General features: G+C 41.3%; 1 protein-coding gene across 1 annotated transcript; it reads right to left on the reverse strand.

Annotated features, from left to right (window-relative positions):
- Positions 1-6333: 6333 nt before the first annotated feature.
- LOC130911912 (L-rhamnose-binding lectin SML-like) lies at positions 6334-16542 on the reverse strand. The gene is made up of 9 exons (XM_057829574.1): positions 16527-16542; positions 15206-15238; positions 15054-15131; positions 12353-12488; positions 8820-8929; positions 8703-8747; positions 8488-8620; positions 8299-8403; positions 6334-6375 (listed from the first exon to the last, which is right to left on the reverse strand). Coding segments are annotated over exons 1-9 (657 nt in total). The 3' UTR covers positions 6334-6374.
- Between the last annotated feature and the right edge of the window lie 4563 nt (positions 16543-21105).

Consider the following 21105-nt stretch of genomic DNA (forward strand, 5'->3'; position numbering starts at 1 on the left):
TTTGTAGCGCCACCTTTTGCTCCAATTACAGCTGCAAGTCGCTTGGGGTATGTTTCTATCAGTTTTGCACATCGAGAGACTGACATTCTTGCCCATTCTTCCTTGCAAAACAGCTCGAGCTCAGGGAGGTTGGATGGAGAGTGTTTGTGAACAGCGGTCTTCAGCTCTTTCCACAGATTCTCGAGTGGATTCAGGTCTGGACTTTGACTTGGCCATTCTAACACCTGGATACGTTTATTTTTGAACTATTCCATTGTAGATTTGGCTTTATGTTTTGGATCATTGTCCTGTTGGAAGATAAATCTCCGTCCCAATCTCAGGTCTTGTGCAGATACCAACAGGTTTTCTTCCAGAATGTTCCTGTATTTGGCTGCATCCATCTTCCCGTCAATTTTAACCATCTTCCCTGTCCCTGCTGAAGAAAAGCAGGCCCAAACCATGATGCTGCCACCACCATGTTTGACAGTGGGGATGGTGTGTTCAGGGTGATGAGCTGTGTTGCTTTTACGCCAAACATATCGTTTTGCATTGTGGCCAAAAAGTTCAATTTTGGTTTCATCTGACCAGAGCACCTTCTTCCACATGTTTGGTGTGTCTCCCAGGTGGCTTGTGGCAAACTTTAAACGAGACTTTTTATGGATATCTTTGAGAAATGGCTTTCTTCTTGCCACTCTTCCATAAAGGCCCGATTTGTGCAGTGTACGACTGATTGTTGTCCTATGGACAGGCTCTCCCACCTCAGCTGTAGATCTCTGCAGTTCATCCAGAGTGATCATGGGCCTCTTGGCTGCATCTCTGATCAGTTTTCTCCTTGTTTGAGAAGAAAGTTTGGAAGGACGGCCGGGTCTTGGTAGATTTGCAGTGGTCTGATGCTCCTTCCATTTCAATATGATGGCTTGCACAGTGCTCCTTGAGATGTTTAAAGCTTGGGAAATCTTTTTGTATCCAAATCCGGCTTTAAACTTCTCCACAACAGTATCTCGGACCTGCCTGGTGTGTTCCTTGGTTTTCATCATGCTCTCTGCACTTTAAACAGAACCCTGAGACTATCACAGAGCAGGTGCATTTATACGGAGACTTGATTACACACATGGGATTCTATTTATCATCATCGGTCATTTAGGACAACATTGGATCATTCAGAGATCCTCACTGAACTTCTGGAGTGAGTTTGCTGCACTGAAAGTAAAGGGGCCGAATAATATTGCACGCCCCACTTTTCAGTTTTTTATTTGTTAAAAAAGTTTAAATTATCCAATAAATGTTGTTCCACTTCACGATTGTGTCCCACTTGTTGTTGATTCTTGACAAAAAAATTAAATTTCATATCTTTGTTTGAAGCCTGAAATGTGGTGAAAGGTTGCAAGATTCAAGGGGGCCGAATACTTTTGGAAGGCACTGTAGATTCAACAAGGTGCTGGAAACATTCCTCAGAGAGTTTGGTCCATATTGACATGATGGCATCACACAGTTGGTGCAGATTTGTCAGCTGCACATCCATGACGCCAATCTCTCGTTCCACCACATCCCAAAGATGCTCTATTGGATTGAGATCTGGTGACTGTGGAGGCCATTTGAGTACAGTGAACTCATTGTCATGTTCAAGAAAGCAGTCTGAGATGATTCCAGCTTTATGACATGGCGCATAATCCTTCTGAAAGTAGCCATCAGAAGTTGGGTACATTGTGGTCATAAAGGGATGGACATGGTCAGCAACAATACTCAGGTAGGCTGTAGCGTTCCAACGATGCTCAGTTGGTACCAAGGGGCACAAAGAGTGCCAAGAAAATATTCCCCACACCATTACGCCACCACCACCAGTATGAACCGTTGATACAAGGCAGGACGGATCCATGTTTTCATGTTGCTGACGCCAAATTCTGACCCTACCATCTGAATGTCGCAGCAGAAATCGAGACTCATCAGACCAGGCAACGTTTTTCCAATGTTCTATTGTCCAATTTCGATGAGCTTGCGCAAATTGTAGCCTCAGTTTCCTGTTCTTAGCTGAAAAGAGTGGCACCAGGCGCGGTCTTCTGCTGCTGTAGCCCATCTGCCTCAAAGTTCGACGTACTGTGCATTCAGAGATGCTCTTCTGCCTACCTTGGTTGTTATTTGAGTCACTGTTGCCTTTCTATCAGCTCGAACCAGTCAGGCCATTCTCCTCTGACCTCTGGCATCCACAAGGCATTTCCGCCCACAGAACTGCTGCTCAATGGATATTTTTTCTTTTTCGGACCATTCTCTGTAAACCCTAGAGAGGGTTGTGCGTGAAAATCCCAGTAGTTCAGCAGTTTCTGAAATACTCAGACCAGCCCTTCTTGCACCAACAACCATGCCACGTTCAAAGTCACTCAAATCACCTTTCTTCCCCATACTGATGCTCGGTTTGAACTGCAGGAGATTGTCTTAAACCATGGGTGTCCAAAACTGTCCGCAAGGGCCGCTGTGGGTCCTCGTTTTTGTTCCTACCAGTCGAGCACAGACAGTTTAACCAATGAAGTTTGTGGTAAAACAAGCAGCACCTGACTGCAATCAACTGATTACACTCGTGAGACACCAGATTGGTGAAAAGATGTCATCTTGTTTTGTAGGAATGAAATCCAGCACCCACTGCGGCCCTATGTGGAATATTTTGGACACCACTGTCTGAAACCATGTCTACATGCCTAAATGCACTGAGTTGACGCCATGTGATTGGCTGATTAGAAATTAAGTGTTAACGAGCAGTTGGACAGGTGTACCTTATAAAGTGGCTGGCGAGTGTATATGTGGTGAAAATAGGGGGGGGGGGGGGGGGGCGCCAACATACTGTATATGTTGCCTATGGTACCAAACTGATCAGGAACAGCCCTGGGAGTAGTATTTAAGAAAATGAATTAAATGTCCAACATGTGAACTTTGACCTGGTTACAGGTTACAGTTCTAATTTTTGTGGTACTCTAAATCCACAATTCTGAATAAATTCTGGCCACGGTAGGTAAATATTAGTAGTGGAGCTCTCAGATTACTGCTTTAAATTGACTGTGACACAACAAAGCATGTTTATTTCATATAACATGCGGTATTTTATGCTTCTGAATGAAATGGACCGCTTGGATGTGCGCGGAAGCAATCTATATATTTTTTCAATTTTTTGAATCCCTCGCTACGAAAATGAGTCACTTCCGGCCACGGATTGAGGAAGAAGACGAATGTGACGTCAGCGGACTAACCATCTTCACTATAGGGCCATTATTCTATGCAGAAGGACTGCAGATTCATCCAATTTTGCGGATTAATTTGTTTATTTTTTTTGTCACGCCAGCCCAATGTGCTGCAGGCTTTTGTTGCTACACCAGGGAGAGTTGTGTGAGCTTTTTTGGGTTTCAAAAAGATCCTGTTCACAGTGAAGAATGGGCAAAACAAGTCTGACAACTGAGGAACCATTGGACGGACAAGGAAGTGAGTAAACTTCGTGTTTTATATTATGTCAATTACTGGAATTATTGCAAACGTTTTAACAAGGAGGTGGCTTGTATTTTGTGGGTGATAATACTACTCCTGTTTTGTTTACATTTTCGGCGTGTCCCCTTCTCTCCCCAGCAATGAGCACTGCCCACCCGCCGGGGTGCAGCAAAACGAGAGCGGTAACTTGCTCACTGCCATGGGCTGGTCGATCGGTGAAGACAATAAACCCCACCTACGTGTGTGATACGAGTTGGGGTAGTTTTGTGTGATTTTTCATTTTCGAAAGGCGAGAAAAAGACTTGGAAACGCCGCTCAGTTCAGGTTAGTATGTCAGCTAGCTGTCACGCCTCATGTTTTGTTTACGCTCTTTCCTCCGTCTCTGAAGCCGGGGCAGGGAAACGACAAAAACCTGACTAACCTGTTTATGCCTGTGGCATAAAATACCGTTTGGGAAGTGCAAGAAGTCGACAATTTTGACCATTATGCAGTAATTTTGCCATGTCCTACTGAATAAATGCATTTTTAAGATTTCATATTCCATTTAGCACAAGACTGCTACTTGTCATGACCATACCATTCATTTAACAATAGGTGAAAAATACTTAGATAAAAAGAATATCCTGTAAAAATATTGGAGTAGAGATTGAAACAATGACATTTTGCTGCTCTCTGTTGCATTTTAATCGTTCTGAATCTTCCCTATTGGGCTTGAAGGGAAAGGGTACCGTTCTCGTACACCGCATTGTTTGCATTAGTCTAACACATTCATCTAACTATAGTTTAGGCAGACTTCACTCAGTGCCCTTGACACAGTAATCACCTTTTCAGGGCTCCTGAGGGGGAAAAGGAAAAATGGTACCATTTCTCGTAGGCACTGTCTAACTGTTTGCATTACTCGAACACACGTAATATAATTAACCAGGGAATAGTATCATTTCTCATATTTACTGTAGGACTGCACCTAATATAAAATAAATAGCAGTTTAATGAAAAGCAGCATAGACACACAATGACATCTTATCATAGAAGCCCAACATATAAATCACGAGCAAAACTGACGCACCAAAACTTGCTAATTAGTTCTGCAAGGACAAAGCGCTTTTTGTCCTAAAGCAAGTAGAGCCAGCCCGGATAAAAAAGTTAATAGCGGGCGCTTGTGACGTCAAGACCAGCGTCGGTCGCTGTGGGAATCACATCCCTTCCATGCACGAACCTAAACGGCCCGAAACCGGCCAGAGAAGGATGATCCCAAAGCAACGCCCGGACACACCTTCGGCCGGCCCGCGGACTTAAAAAAACATTGGACACTGAGATATGACAGATTTTGCTGCTCGGAAACATGTAGCCTTGTTTTTGATCCAGAACTGTCCCGCCGTCGTCTGTTTTTGCCTTGTTTTTGACCATTGTCGACGAATAAATTGTCAACCTGCTTTCGGCGAGTCTTTTTCAAACTTTTGGAACATGGAGTCAGTACAAAGGGTTAACATCAGAGATGAACGCGCGAAATTCCACCTTCCAGGTTGGCGCGCGCGAGGCAGCATCGGCAGACTTGGTTTGGCTGTCGCTGTTTCCGTGCGGCTTGACTGTGGAGGCGAAATTCAACAGGCTGCATTCTAAATCAGCTGAAATCGTTACTCTGCCGACGCCATCACCCAGATGGAGGCGCTACGGCGCGATAATGGCAGGCTTGGCTAAACAGCAGATTAAACGATTAATTTCTCATCATCTGTGCTTTGCCAAATTGTTGTATATAGTCGAATCGTCTCAAAATATGATTTTAATTCACATAATAATTGAAGGAATCTTTTAGCCAGATTGCCGGAATCAAGCCAGCTGAACAGCTGACCCGTGCTGACGTAGTTCCAATGACCCGGGCCGGCGAGACCACCGACTACCCGGCCAAAAAGCCAAACTCCGCGCGTTCACCTTAGTCTTAACCCCTTGTACTGACTCCATTTTGAAAGCTGGAAAAATGCTTCGAAACACAAGTTGACAATTTATTCCGAGTCGACAGCAATCATACAGAAAGGCAAATCAACAACAGACCCAGGCGAGGAGGCAGACTATTCCAGGGTCGCCATATCACAAGTCAACAAAAGATTCCCGAGCAAAAATGTCAACAATTAGTTAAACATTGTCTTTTTGAAGGGTCTCGCAGGGCGGGCCGTGGGCAAGTAGAGGGGTGTGTTTGGGTCTTCTTCTGTTGCAGATTTGGGCAGTCAAGTTCGTGTGTCATCGTTGCTGGCTCATGGTTAATGAGGCAACTGAGGTGGGAGGTTCCGCGCGCCTCACTGTCTGAGAGACGCTGCGCTATCAACTTTTGAGTTCTTTTTGTCATCGCGTGTTGTGGTAGTACAGGATGTCCCGCCATTTATTCTGGACTCTCCTGAAGAGCTGATTGCAGTATTTGGTGTTGCAGACCTTGTAGATGTTTTGCCTATCACCTGGTAGTCAGTGTCAATTTTGCTCAGTCAGCTGCATGATGCACGCGTTGGGCTTCCGTGGTCAGAAGGCGTCATGTATCTCTTATGCCCTATGTCAAATATATGCTGCTTGTTTTCCTTAAACTGTGATATAAATGGTATTTATTCTATATTGGGTATGTTATAGTGATGCAAACAGTCATACAGTAAATACGAGAAAAGATACTATTCCTTCGTAATGCTATTAAAGACTTTTTTTTTTAAATCCACCCCCAAAATCCCGCCCCTGGCTGTTATCCGATCAGCCATTAAAAAAGCTCTACAACGACTGATTGCAAGCACAATTTTATTTGGTAGTGACATTAAGCAAATCAAAGGCAGATGGCATTTTTTTGTACATTGAATGATCATGGCAGTCAAAAATCCATTTGTAAACAATGTAACTATACTCATGATTTTTTTTTTTTTTTTTGCAAGGTGTGTGAGGCTTATCTCGAAGGATCTGAAAAATAAAAGCACAAGAATTACTCCATTAATATAAATAACCTGCTTAATGCAAAATTATACATACAATTACATTAAACACATCTTTTAAATGAATATAGAGGTAGTCCCCGGGTTACGATCGAGTTCTGTTCCTGGTACGCTGGTGACGTAAGTCGGAATTAACCCCTTAAAATTTCAAAATAACTATCCAAAAAGTCCAAAAGTATTGTATTTTGTTTAATGGTGGAGGATAGACTGTCCTCTGGTGGCAGCGTTGAGTCTGGCTGGTAGGGATGAGAATCGAGAACCGTTTCTTATAGAGAACCGGTTCCATGTGTTCTGATTCCATGGAATCGTTTACAATTTATGCAACAATTCTCTTATCGATTACATCTAGCATGATTTGCCCTTTGAATTTTACGCATGTTATACACGTTCGATTTGGCAAGCACAGCTACATAACTGCTCATGGAAAGACTTTTCATCAAGTGCAACCTGGAGAGAGTCATTGCCGAGTGAATTTGCATCGACTTTCACAGGTCAAGTCATTATTCATTGGATTACTCAAAAGAAATTGTGATTTTTTCCAAAAAAGTCTATGAATGGGTCTATCGTATTCCTTGTCGAATACTCTATAAGAAAAATATAACATATATACATCTAAAATAATCCTAAACGATTATATTAGCAATTTTAATACTCCCGTTTAATGGGTATACGTTCGTTCCCATGGCAACCAGTCAGTTTCTTCCTGTTACTGTCCTACGTCATGCAGGCTGCATATTCTGGGACTGAGAATAGGCGTCAGGTGCGCATTTCAAGCAGAGGACGGCCACCTGTTAGAGGAAGTATTAATCTGTGTGCGTCCATGAACGAATGTAAATATTTCCTCTTCATGCCGTAAAGTTCTTATGATAAGTTAGAGCCGTTATCAGCACGACCATTTCGTGTTTTTACTGTTACGTCAGCTGGTTGCTCCCTCTCGTTCTCGCTGCGTCGAGGAGAGCGTTGTTCACATTATATTCGTGTTGCACATTTGTGTTAAGAGGGGAATGTGTTAGTTTAGCATTTGAAGATGATGTTGTACATCCATAAGAGTGCTTAGTTTTCGCCACTTTTATGGCCAAGATGACCGCACGTGCACGCAGCGTGCTTCCGGGTTGTGCGCGCGCACTCGCGCCCCTCCACCTTTGTGTAATTACCGTATTGGCCCGAATATAAGACGGCCCTGATTATAAGACGACCCCATTTTTTTTCAAGAAAAGTTTGAAAAAAGACTTTTTGAATACCAAATTAATTTTTATACAGAAAATAATTAGAGTACATCCGAAACAAATGATTACAACAATATATTTGAGAGAAAAAGCATGTTATTTTGCCTCATTCAAATCTTAATATCTAAATCACATTTGTAAATGAATGGCTTCTGGTTTTTAATATGGAAATAAACCAATCTATTGTGATAAAACAAAATTGCAATAACTGCATTAACCATCAAAGTGGTGTCCCTACTGGCTGGACTGTCACCCTGTATGACTGAGAAACAGACTCAGATGTTTGACATGGATAAAAGATAGTTGCGCTCTGGTTTGGCCCACATAAGGCTGTAAGTCTTTTCAGCTAATATATGTTTGTCTATGCATTTGTAATTAAGTTTGCAGCTACGGTTTGTGGAGTCATGTGTGCGCAATTTGTGATAAGAATTGTAAATATGTTCGTAACATTTAAGCTAGAGGGCTTTTGTGAAGCAAATTAGGCTAATCTACCAAATTTACATATTGATCAGACTAGATAGGACATGTCCAAAGTGCGGCCCGTGGTCAAATTTCATCCGGCCCCCAGCCTCTGTCATAAGATCAATAACGTCTGGCCCCAAGTGGACTACCTGTATAACAGCAAAAATGAGCTTGAAATGTGAAATAGGCAACAATCGTCTTACCATTCACATGTGTAAGAAACCTCCAAGTACTTGTAGGTGCCGCCACAGGGCTCGCCAAACACACTATTGCTTGCAAGAATAGTACAGTTGTTGCGCCCATTGCACCTATAAAGAGCGATAAAAAAAAACATGATCTTGATGTACCACTGGATCTGCAAATTTTTGTACAAAAAAAGTTTGCCACAGTACCTGTCAGGGACAATTTCAGTCGGGTGTAGGCATTCGGTATTTCGCACTTGTTTCCGAGGCCTTCCGAGGACACACGTGTTGGTGTCGCGACGTCCGTAGTAGGCGCTGTAGACCTTGATAACTAGCCCTTCAACTGGCGTCGTGATGAGAAGTTTAGTTGAAGAGATACTATGTCAAGGGAATTCATCGTAAAGCAAAGGTAGGGTAACTCTTACCACAAAACAAATGCACCAAAGAATCCTCGCATGCTACCGCCGTGACTATTGGAGAACATTGAAAACACCAGTTATGAAAACGACAACATCATACGCAGTTCAACTCGGGCTACGAACTTGCAAGCGGACAGGTGTAGTTGGTCTGCAAATACTTAAAGGTGCCAGGACAGGGATCAGGTTTGCGGAAAATACGTGTGTTGATCTCACACGTCTTTTTTCCGTTGCATCTGCAGATGTGATCAGAAGAAAGAACATTACGCACACAAGGAAGAATGTAGAACAATGGTTCTTAACCTTGCTAAAAGGTACCGAATAGGGATGGGATTATATACAGTGAGGCAAATAAGTATTTAGTCAACCACTAATTGTGCAAGTTCTCCCACTTGAAAATATTAGAGAGGCCTGTAATTGTCAACATGGGTAAACCTCAACATTGAGAGACCGAATGTGGAAAAAAAAACCCAGAAAATCACATTTTTTTTTATTTTTGAAGAATTTATTTGCAAATCATGGTGGAAAATAAGTATTTGATCAATACCAAAAGTTCATCTCAATAATTTGTTATGTACCCTTTGTTGGCAATAACTGAGGCCAAACGTTTTCTGTAACTCTTCACAAGCTTTTCACACAGGGTTGCTGGTATTTTGGCCCATTCCTCCATGCTTATCTCCTCTAGAGCAGTGATGTTTTGGGGCTGTCGTTGGGCAACACGGACTTTCAACTTCCTCCACAGATTTTCTATGGTGTTGAGAGCTGGAGACTGGCTAGGCCACTCCAGGACCTTGAAATGCTTCTTACGAAGCCACTCCTTTGTTGCCATGGCTGTGTGTTTGGGATCATTGTCATGCTGAAAGACCCAGCCACGTCTCATTTTCAATGCCCTTGCTGATGGAAGGAGATTTTCACTCACAATCTCTTGATACATGCCCCCATTCATTCTTTCCTTTACACAGATCAATCGTCCTGGTCCCTTTGCAGAAAAACAGCCCCAAAGCATGATGTTTCCACCCCCATGCTTCACAGTGGGTATGGTGTTCTTCGGCTGCAATTCAGTATTCTTTCTCCTCCAAACACGAGAACCCGTGTTTCTACCAAAAAGTTCGATTTTGGTTTTATCTGACCATAACACATTCTCCCAGTCCTCTTCTGGATCATCTAAATGCTCTCTAGCGAACCTCAGATGGGCCTGGACGTGTACTTTCTTCAGCAGGGGGACACGTCTGGCAGTGCGTCCCTTGCGACGCATTGTGTTACTGATAGTAGCCTTTGTTACTGTGGTCCTAGCTCTCTGTAGGTCGTTCACTCGGTCCCCCCGTGTGGTTCTGGGATTTTTGCTCACCGTTCTTGTTATCATTATAATGCCACGGGGTGAGATCTTGCATGGAGCCCAAGATCGAGTGAGATTATCAGTGGTCTTGCATGTCTTCCATTTTCTAATAATTGCTCCCACAGTTGATTTCTTGACACCAAGCGTTTCACCTATTGCAGATTCAGTCTTCCCAGCCTGGTGCAGGTCTACAATTTTGTCTCTAGTGTCCTTCGACAGCTCTTTGGTCTTGGCCATAGTGGAGTTTGGAGTGTGACTGACTGAGGGTTGTGGACAGGTGTCTTTCATACTGATAATGAGTTAAAACAGGTGCCATTAATACAGCTAACGAGTGGAGCCTCGTTAGACCTCGTTAGAAGAAGTTAGACCTCTTTGACAGCTAGAAATCTTGCTTGTTTGTAGGTGACCAAATAGTTATTTTCCACTCTAATTTGGAAATAAATTCTTCAATAATCAAACAATGTGATTTTCCTTTTTTTTTTTTTTTCCCACATTCTGTCTCTCATGGTTGAGGTTTACCCATGTTGACAATTAGAGGCCTCACTAATCTTTTCAGTAGGAGAACTTGCACAATTGGTGGTTGACTAAATACTTTTTTGCCCCACTGTACTTGAAATAACGATACGGTGCATCTCGATATACCAGTGTCTCAACATCAATATAGACCAGTACTTCTCAAATAGTGAGGCGGGCCCCCCCAGGGGGGCGCAGAGTGATGCTAGGGATGGCGCATTTGACCATGGGGAACATACTTTTTTGCCAAACTAGAATAAAGTGTAATTGCACATCTGTTGAGTGGGTGGCAGTGGCGGTCTCATTTTCAGCATGTGCGCAGTATTTTTGAACCAAACAAGAGAACACAGCAAAGAGCCCTGGAGATATGAAAAGCCAAGACAAAAAAATATGATGAAGCGTATGTAGCATTTGGCCTTTGACTTTTAGTACAGTGGGAGACGAGGAAAGCCCAGTCTGTTTACTTTGTCTAAAAATGTTCGCAGCGGACAGAAGGATGTTTTTTTCAGCGAAAAGGTGCTGAATTTTGCCAACAATCGACCCGCTTTGTCAGTGTTACATCAGTAAACCAACGAGCACTGTCAGCATCGCATAAGGTGGCATACCAAGTTGCTCAATGCAAAATAACCCAACACCACAGCAAAGAAGCTGATACTGCCTGCAGCAAAAGTCTCTCTGTCCAATGTTACTGTCGTTTTTGTTTTATTTATTTTTGTTTTTCCAGCCTAATGGTTTGGCATGTTGCTAATCAATTTGACTTTATGATTATTTTTTTTGATTTTATTATTATTATTTTCAGTATCAAACAGTCAAAAAATGTATGGCGTCTATTTTTACAGTATGGATGTGTGCTTTTTCTAACACTTCATTATTGTTTTTCTTGTTATTCTTTAATATTAAAAAGGACACAATGTTATGAAGAGGTGTACTTATATAATAATAAGAATTTTATAGACAAATGATACCACAGTATATTTACAGTGGAGGCAGAGAGTTGGGGGGGGGGGGGGGGGGCGTTTATGTCTTCCTATGGGGGGGCGTAACAGAAAATAATTGAGATGCACTGATATAGACGAAGCCAGTCAAAAATAAGTTCGATTTGGTCAAAGGCCTTGTTCACACTGGCAGCCAAAATCCGTTTTTTAGCTCATCCAGATTAAAACTGGATGGCCATTTTGTAGTCTGAACAGTCCCACAACACAGAAAACTGATTTTTGCAAGACGGATTGAAACCACATTGCCAGGGCAGCAAAGGAGTGGCTCCGTAAGAAGCATTTCAAGGTCCTGGAGTGGCCTAGCCAGTCTCCAGATCTCAACCCCATAGAAAATCTGTGGAGGGAGTTGAAAGTCCGTGTTGCCCAACAACAGCCCCAAAACATTACTCTAGAGGAGATCTGCATGGATGAATGGGCCAAAATACCAGCAACAGTGTGTGAAAAGCTTGTGAAGAGTTACAGAAAACGTTTGGCCTCCATTATTGCCAACAAAGCGTACATACCAAAATATTGAGATGAACTTTTGGTATTGACCAAATATTTATTTTCCACCATGATTTGCAAATAAATTCTTTAAAAATCAAACAATGTGATTTTCTGTTTTATTTTTCCACATTCTGTCTCTCATGTTTGAGGTTTACCCATGATGACAATTACAGGCATCTCTGATATGTTCAAGTGGGAGAACTTGCACAATTAGTGGTTGACTAAATACTTATTTGCTCCACTGTATAATCCAACAGACACATTTTACGATGTACCCCAAAATTACTTAATGTAACATGTATGGCTTTCCAATGAAGAGCAACACGTACCTTGTACGCATGGTTTCAAGTGTGCCTGGGTGAGCGCACTCAGTGTTTGCCAGCTGCCGTGGAGGTCGATCTTCAGTGCACACCGCTGAGCTTGACCGACCGTACAGAGCTTCCTCTACTTGGATCACTCCATTCTCTGTTACAAGACAAAATACACGGCAATCAAAATGATTCGACAAGGCCAATTACCGGTATGACGTTATACCGAGATTTATTTTAAAAAAAAAAAAAAAAAGCGCACCAGAGTGAGAGGTAATTTTTATATTTATTATAGCTAACTGGGCAAGTCTCATCTCGGTGCATGTCAAAAACTGATATCAGACCACGCTTAGATTCAGCCACAACTGGGTTAACCTGAACTACAGCTATTTCTTGGTAGGAATTCTTAGCCAAGTGATACATTCATTTTCCTTTTTTTGATATACAGGTAGTCCCCATGTTGCAACTTACTCGACTTACGCGATTTCGACTTTACGCCTTGTCTCGTTCGTCATTTTGTCTGTTTTTTTTTTTTTTTTTGTCGCACGTACAGGGCCTGATTGTCCCTCACTTTATCTTATTTTTTACTTTACTCTATTAGCATGACTTGTTCTGTCCTCACTAAACGTGAATTTGTTCAGCTTGACAGAGCAAACAAAGCAATTGCGGTTTTTGAAGCTTTTGACTTCCTTCACTTTTAACAATTTGTAAAGCTCTAACACACATATGTACACCAGGGCCGGCCCAGCCAATAAGCAGACTATGCAGCTGCTTAGGGCCCCTGACCACGAGGGGGCCCCCAATCTGGCAATTGTTAAATTTATATTCTATTTTGTTTACTACACTTTGCTTTATTTGACTTTTGTGAGTTTTGATACTTGATTACAAGCTTAAAAAAAATAAAAGTTCTTCCTTAACTTCTTTCTTTCCTCTTTTAGAAAAAGGTTTGGCGCTATCTTCTGTAAGTACTGACAATCATTTGGGGTGAGAAGTTTGACGTATGCAGTGCAACAAAATCCGACTAATATACAAAATATGGACGTATGGGTTGGATTGCATGTATGGGTTTCACAGTACACTGTGACAAAATGGTGGCCCAAAAATAAGGGCCCCTTTGCATTATCTTGCTTAAATGGCCCGGGCCGGCCCTGATGTACACTTATGTTCAAAACGACATGCATTTCAACAATAAAACGCTTGACACAAAAACAATTGGTGTTCAAACTTCCATCTTGTCTGATAAATATGTAAATTTATTAGATTCAATTTGCCTAATTTTCCTCGCAAAAGTCCACTAGCTTAAATGCTACAAAAGCTAACGTGTTGACAATTCTCATAGCAGATCGCAACATGCAGTGGTATGAAAAAGTATCTGAACCTTTTGGAATTTCTCACATTTCTGCATAAAATCACCATCAAATGTGATCTGATCTTTGTCAAAATCACACAGATGTAAAATCAGTGTCTGCTTTAACTAAAACGACCCAAACATTTATAGGTTTCCATATTTTGATGAGGATAGCATGCAAACAATGACAGAAGGTAGGAAAATAAGTAAATGAACACTCTGCCTAAGGAGATTTAAAGTGCGTACGACAGGAGAAAAAAAACCTCTTAAATAGGATTTTTATGTGACTTACAATCATATTTTGAGACGATATCCAAGTATTTTACCCCAATTGCTAAATAAATGGCATGGTCATGACAAATAACAGTCTTGTACTAAATGGAATATGAAATAATAAAAATGCATTTATTCAGGACTACATGGCAAAATGACTCCATATTGGTCAAAACTGTCGACTTCATCTTTACTGTCGCACTTGTACTAACATTTATCTTTTAAGAACTACAAGTCTTTCTATCCATGGATCGCCTTAAGAGAATGTTAATAATGTTAATGCCATCTTGTTGATTTATTGTTATAATAAACAAATACAGTACTTACAATATGTACCGTATGTTGAATGTATATATCCGTCTTGTGTCTTATCTTTCCTTTCCAACAATAATTTACCGAAAAATATGGCATATTTTATAGATGGTTTGAATTGCGATTAATTACAATTAGATTTTAAGCTGTAATTAACTCGATTAAAAATTTTTGTCGTTTCACAGCCCTACACAAAATATTAAACGTGATGGTTCATTTACTTATTTTTGTTCCCCCCTTCAGTCATTGTTTCCATCCTATCCTTATTAATATATGAAAACTTTTATATGTTTGGGTGGTTTTAGTTAAATCAGACACTGTTTTTTCATCTGTGTGATTTTGACGGATCAGATTACGTCATGGTGATTTTATGCAGAAGTGTGAAAAATTCCAAAAGGTTCAGAAAGTTTTTCATACCACTGTAACTCCACAAACTGTAGATTTAAACTTGATTACAAATGCATACACAAACAAATATTAGCTGAAGCATTTCACAGCCTTATGTGGGCCAAACCGGAGCGCAGCTATCCTTTATCCATGCGAGACGTCCGAGTGCTCCTGTATGGAAGCATTATTGGACGACAGTCCAGCCAGACCCAATGCTGCCACCAGAGAGCAGTGTATCCTCCACCATTAAACAAAATATATTACTTTTGGATAGTTATTTTGAATTTTTAAAGGGTTAATTCCGATTTACGCTGAAATTGGGGTTACGTCGCCAGCGTAGGAACGGAACTTGTTCCTAACCCGGGGACTACCCGTACAGTAAGATACAGGCAAAGGTTTTACCACAATGAAGGTGATGAATGTTCAAACGGTGAGAATCACAGGTCGTCATTTGTTCTCCAGGAACGGCAAATTCGGCTCCTGAGGAAAAAAAAACACGAACGTATGAACCGAGAAAACTAGGGAATCAAACGGAGATGATCCGTAAAGCTCACCTGCTGGTAGGACGAAAGCTATGGCGACCAGCGCTGGGAAACAAATATCAGCAGACAAATTTGATGCATTGTTTTTGGCAGCATTTGTAATTTTCGTCTTTCGACAAAACACTACTTTTTAGACATATTTTTGTCATCTCAAAATGTGTCTTCGTCTAGTTTTAGTCGACGTTTAATAAAAATGTTTTCGTCTGTAAACTGGACCACATTACACCGGTTTTGAAATCGTTACACTGGCTTCCAGTGAGTCAAAGGATAGACAATAAAATACTACTGCTCGTCTACAAAACACTTGATGGTCTTGGACCAAAATTCAGTGGGGTAAATAAGTATTTAGTCAACCAACAATTGTGCAAGTTCTCCTACTTGAAAAGATGAGAGAGGCCTGTAATTGTCAACATGGGTAAACCTCAACCATGAGAGACAGAATGTGGAAAAAAAATCACATTGTTTGATTTTTTAAAGAATTTATTTCCAAATTAGAGTGGAAAATAAGTACTTGGTCACCTACAAACAAGCAAGATTTCTGGCTGTCAAAGAGGTCTAACTTCTTCTAATGAGGTCTAACGAGGCTCCACTCATTAGCTGTATTAATGGCACCTTTTTTAACTCATTATCGGTATAAAAGCCACCTGTCCACAAACTCAGTCAGTCACACTCCAAACTCCACTATGGCCAAGACCAAAGAGCTGTCGAAGGACACCAGAGACAAAATTGTAGACCTGCACCAGGCTGGCAGGCTATATCTGCAATAGGTAAAACGCTTGATGTAAAGAAATCAACAGTGGGAGCAATTGTTAGAAAATGGAAGACATACAAGACCACTGATAATCTCCCTCGGTCTGTGGCTCCATGCAAGATCTCCCCCTGTGGCGTCAAAATGATAAGAACTGTGAGCAAAAATCCCAGAACCACACGGGGGGATCTAGTGAATGACCTACAGAGAGCTGGCACCACAGTAACAAAGGCTACTATCAGTAACACAATGCGCCGCCAGGGACTCAAATCCTGCACTGCCAGACGTGTCCCCCTGCTGAAGCCCGTACACGTCCAGGCCCGTCTGGGATTCGCTAGAGAGCAATTGGATGATCCAGAAGAGGACTGGGAGAATGTGTTATGGTCAGATGAAACCAAACTATAACTTTTTGGTAGAAACACAAGTTCTCGTGGCAAGGGTTCTCGCACACACCATATAATTGTTTGCATTAGTCTAAAACATTCATCTAACTATAGTTTATGCAGACTTCACTCCATGCCCTTGGACACAGTAAAGTGAATCACCTTGTCGGGGCTCATGAGGGGGAAATGGGAAAAATGGTACCGTTCCTCATAGGCATCGTCTAAGTGTTTGCACACTGTCCTAAAACAAGTAGTGCCTTGCTCAGCCCGGATAACAAGCTGATAGCGGGCGATTGGGAGGTGAAGACCAGCGTCGGTCGCTGTGGCAACCACGTCCCATCGACGCACGAACCCAACTGCCCAAAACCGGCCACAGAGGGAAGATCCCAAAACAACACCCAGACACGCCTTCGGCCCGGTCCACACTGCGCTAGCCTTCAAAAACATTGGACACTGAAATAACAAGAGATTCGCTGCTCGGAAACTTTTCTATGTAGCCTTGTTTTGGATTTAGCATTGTTCCTCCGTCGTCTGTTTTTGCCTTGTTTTTGACCATTGTCCACTAATCAAATGTCAACCTGTTTTCGGTGAGCTTTCTTCAAACTTTTGGAACATGGAGTCAGTACAAAGGGTTAAACGTCAACGTGCGGAATGTGAGCCCTCCCGGTTGACTCGCGCGGAGGTGGCATCGGCAGACCAGCACTTCGTTCGGCTGTCGCCGTTTCCGTGCAGCTTGGCCGGGGGGGCGGCGAGTTCCTTCACGTGTTTGGAGGAGAAAGAATACTGAATTGCATCCGACGGACATCATACCCACTGTGAAGCATGGGGGTGGAAACATCATGCTTTGGGGCTGTTTTTCTGCAAAGGGACCAGGACGACTGATCTGTGTAAAGGAAAGAATGAATTGGGCCATGTATCGAGAGATTTTGAGTGAAAATCTTCTTCCATCAGCAAGGGCATTGAAGATGAGACGTGGCTGGGTCTTTCAGCATGACAATGATCCCAAACACACAGCCAGGGCAACAAAGGAGTGACTTCGCAAGAAGCATTTCAAGGTACTGGAGTGGCCAAGCCAGTCCCCAGATCTCAACCACATAGAAAATCTGTGGAGGGAGTTGAAAGTCCGTGTTGCCCAATGAAAGCCCCAAAACATCACTGCTCTAGAGGAGATCTGCATGGAGGAATAGGCCAAAATACCAGCAACAGTGTGTGAAAAGCTTGTGAAGAGTTACAGAAAACGTTTGGCCTTTGTTATTGCCAACAAAGGGTACATAACAAAGTATTGAGATGAACTTTTGGTATTGACCAAATACTTATTTTTCACCATGATTTGCAAATACATTCTTCCAAAATCAAACAATGTGATTTTCTGTTTGTTTTTTTCCACATTCTGTCTCTCATGGTTGAGGTTTACCCATATTGACAATTACAAGCCTCTCTAATATTTTCAAGTGGGAGAACTTGCACAATTAGTGGTTGACTAAATACTTATTTGCCCCACTGTACATGCTTGATTTGTTAGATTCCTATGAAACATCTAGACCCCTAAGGTCATCTGGAACCAGTCTCCTGGATGTTCCAAGAACAAGAACCAAATAGGGAGAGGCAGCATTTAGTTATGATGCTCCTCACCTCTGGAACAAGTTACCTGAAGGTCTGAAATATGCTCAAACTGTTAGCTCCTTTAAATCAGGGCTAAAAACGCTTTTGCTTAGCACTGCTTATCCATAACTGTCTATATACAGTATTTCAATCTATTTGCTTTCTATTCCTCTTGTGCTTATCTCCATTGCTGATTTCAATTATTAGTAGTAGTAGTATTTGTTTTTATGTGTAATTTATTTCCTATTTCGATTGTTTTTACGTTCTATTGATTTTAATGTGATTTTTATGATCTTCATGCGATGTGAAGCACTTTGAATTGCCTTGTGTTGAATTGTGCTATTGAAGCGGCATGCAATGTTTAAGTCTTGTGAGCTCGAATTGCTGTGTCCGGCGCTGTAACTCTATTGCCCTCTGTGAACTCTCGTACACTCTCTAGTGAGCCGGAACGCGCGCAGCTCTTTTCGTGTCTCTAGTCACGTGACTGTGACGCAGCCGGTAACGCGCTCGGCCAAACAGACACACAAGTACGGCGGGTGAATTGTGCCAAAGAAAGGGTCACCACACTATATAAATTTGCCGTGTCTTGCCTTGTAAAATGAAAAAAAAAAAAAAAAAAAAATTATACCCACCAGGACACCACAAACTATGTTAAAAAAGTTGTGAGTTTAAGAGGACGCTCGCTGTTAGCAATAGCTTGATGCTAACGTGAATGCTATACTATCGCTACGAGTTACATTTAGTGTGTGATCACTCAGGACAGAGTTTAAGAGGACGCTCACCGTTAGCAATAGCCTGATGCTAACGCGAGCGTGAATGCTATGCTAACACTACGAGTTACATTTAGTGTGTAATGATTACCCAGCACAGACCTTTAAAGGCTGAATCAACATTGCATATTTTCTCTTCTTGCCAACAAAAGAAGACTCATCTTAGCGTGTGTATTTTAAAACAGGCAATGGGCAGACTGGAGAGGAAACTAGCGCGGGTGAATTGGGGGGGGGGGGGGGTGCAGCACGTCACATAAGTGCCACAACTAGACACACATTGTGAACATGTGACAAAAATTATGGCACATTGTAATGCTGTAGTAATTTGATTAGAAAAAATATTCCAACTAAATTTTTCTGCTTCGAGTATTCGTTTAATTAAAGTTGTGTTGTAATGGTTTGTTTTGTCAGTGCTTGCATTTAGGTATTGATTTGGGTGGATACACTGCCCTCGAGTGGCAACAGTGAATATGACACTGAATCCAGCTGCTCCCTGTTAAGACCAACTTAAGCTTAAGTTTTTTGTTTCAGCTAATGTTTTTTTAATGCATCTTTAGTTTATGGGTATATTTAGCCGTTTTGTGGGAATATGTGTTCGACCCATTTGTTAAGAGCATTGTAAAAAAAAAAAAACATTAGCATTATATAGTAAAGATGTCCCGATCGATCGGGATGACGATCGATTGGGTCCGATCGTCATTTTCAAAGTATCGGAATCGGCAAAAAAATATCAGACATGCCTTTTTTTAATATACAGTATATGTATTTTTTAATTAAATCGTTTTCTAATTGTATTTAGCGTTACAGACAAAATGTCGTACATTCATCCAGAGTCTTTAGTTTTGGCTTAAAGTAGGGCTATCAAATTTATCGCGTTAATGGTGGTAATTAATTTTTAAAAAATTAATCACGTCAAAATATTTCATGCAATTAACGCATGCGCTGCACGACCCACTCACGCATTGTCGCGTTCAATCTATAATGGTGCCGTTTTAGCTATATATAGAACTAACAGGCAGCGTATAATGAGTAGAGAGACTTTTGGCAGTCTTTGGAGCCTCTTTTTACTTGGCTAAAGCCTTAAAATCCCTCTCTCAACAATAAGAAATATCGTGGGAAGCAATGTGGGGAAGAAGGGTAGTGGTTGATCTTTTCCTTAACACCCTATGTTACTTCCCAACGCAGAGAAGATACATCAACTGGTGCCACGACGCACAGTCATGGTTGCACTTCCCATCATGCATTTGGGCAGAACAGTTAAATGGCTGCAGTATCATTTACTGAAAGCTCAATACACTAGATGGCAATATTTAGTCACAATATACAAAGTCACATTTATCCTTTAAGAATTACAAGTCTTTCTATCCGTGGATCCCTCTCACAAAAAGAATGTTAATAATGTAAATGCCATCTTGATGATTTATTGTCATAATAAACAAATACAGTAATTACGTACTGTATGTTGAATGTATATATTCGTCCGAGTTTTATTCATTTTTTTCTTAATACATTGCCAAAATGTATATGATCGGGAAAAATTATCGGGAATGATTGGAATTGAATCGGGAGCAAAAAAAAAAAAAAAAGCAATCGGATCAGGAAATATCGGGATCGGCAGATACTCAAACTAAAACGATCGGGAGCAAAAAAACATGATCGGAACAACCCTATTATATAAAATTTAAGCTAGTGGACTTTTGCTATGGAAATTAGCCAATTGTTCTTTTGTTGTACTTAGATCCTCATTTTACACCGTTTGAGGCTCAGCTCAGGTATTGTATTTTTTATGTTCCTTACCCGAATGCTCGATTATTCGAACTAACTAGTTCATCGATTAATCGACTACTAAAATAATCGATAGCTGCAGCCCTAGCGCATTGTCGACTCCTCAGACAAAAACTGGCATTCGTGTCGTTATGTTTTTAGTAGGGTTGTTCCGATCATGTTTTTTTTGCTCTCGATCCGATCCCGATCGTTTGAGTATCTGCCGATCCCGATTTTTCCCGATCCGATTGCTTTTTTTGCTCCCGATTCAATTCCAATCATTCCCGATAATATATATTTTGGCAATGCATTAAGAAAAAAATGAATATAACTCGGACGAATATATACATTCAACATACGGTACATAAGTACTGTATTTGTTTATTATGACAATAAATCCTCAAGATGGCATTTACATTATTAACATTCTTTCTGTGAGAGGGATCCACGGATAGAAAGACTTGTAATTATTAAAGGATAAATGTGACTTTGTATATTGTGACTACATATTGCCTTCTAGTGTTTTTGTTGAGCTTTCAGTAAATGATACTGTAGCCATTTAACCAGTGGTGTCCAAACTATTCCACATAGGGCCGCAGTGGGTGTGGGTTTTTGTTCAAACCCATCATGAGGACAACCTTTCAC

This window comes from Corythoichthys intestinalis, chromosome 2 (genome assembly GCF_030265065.1).
Source record: "Corythoichthys intestinalis isolate RoL2023-P3 chromosome 2, ASM3026506v1, whole genome shotgun sequence".
NCBI classification, from domain to species: domain Eukaryota; kingdom Metazoa; phylum Chordata; class Actinopteri; order Syngnathiformes; family Syngnathidae; genus Corythoichthys; species Corythoichthys intestinalis.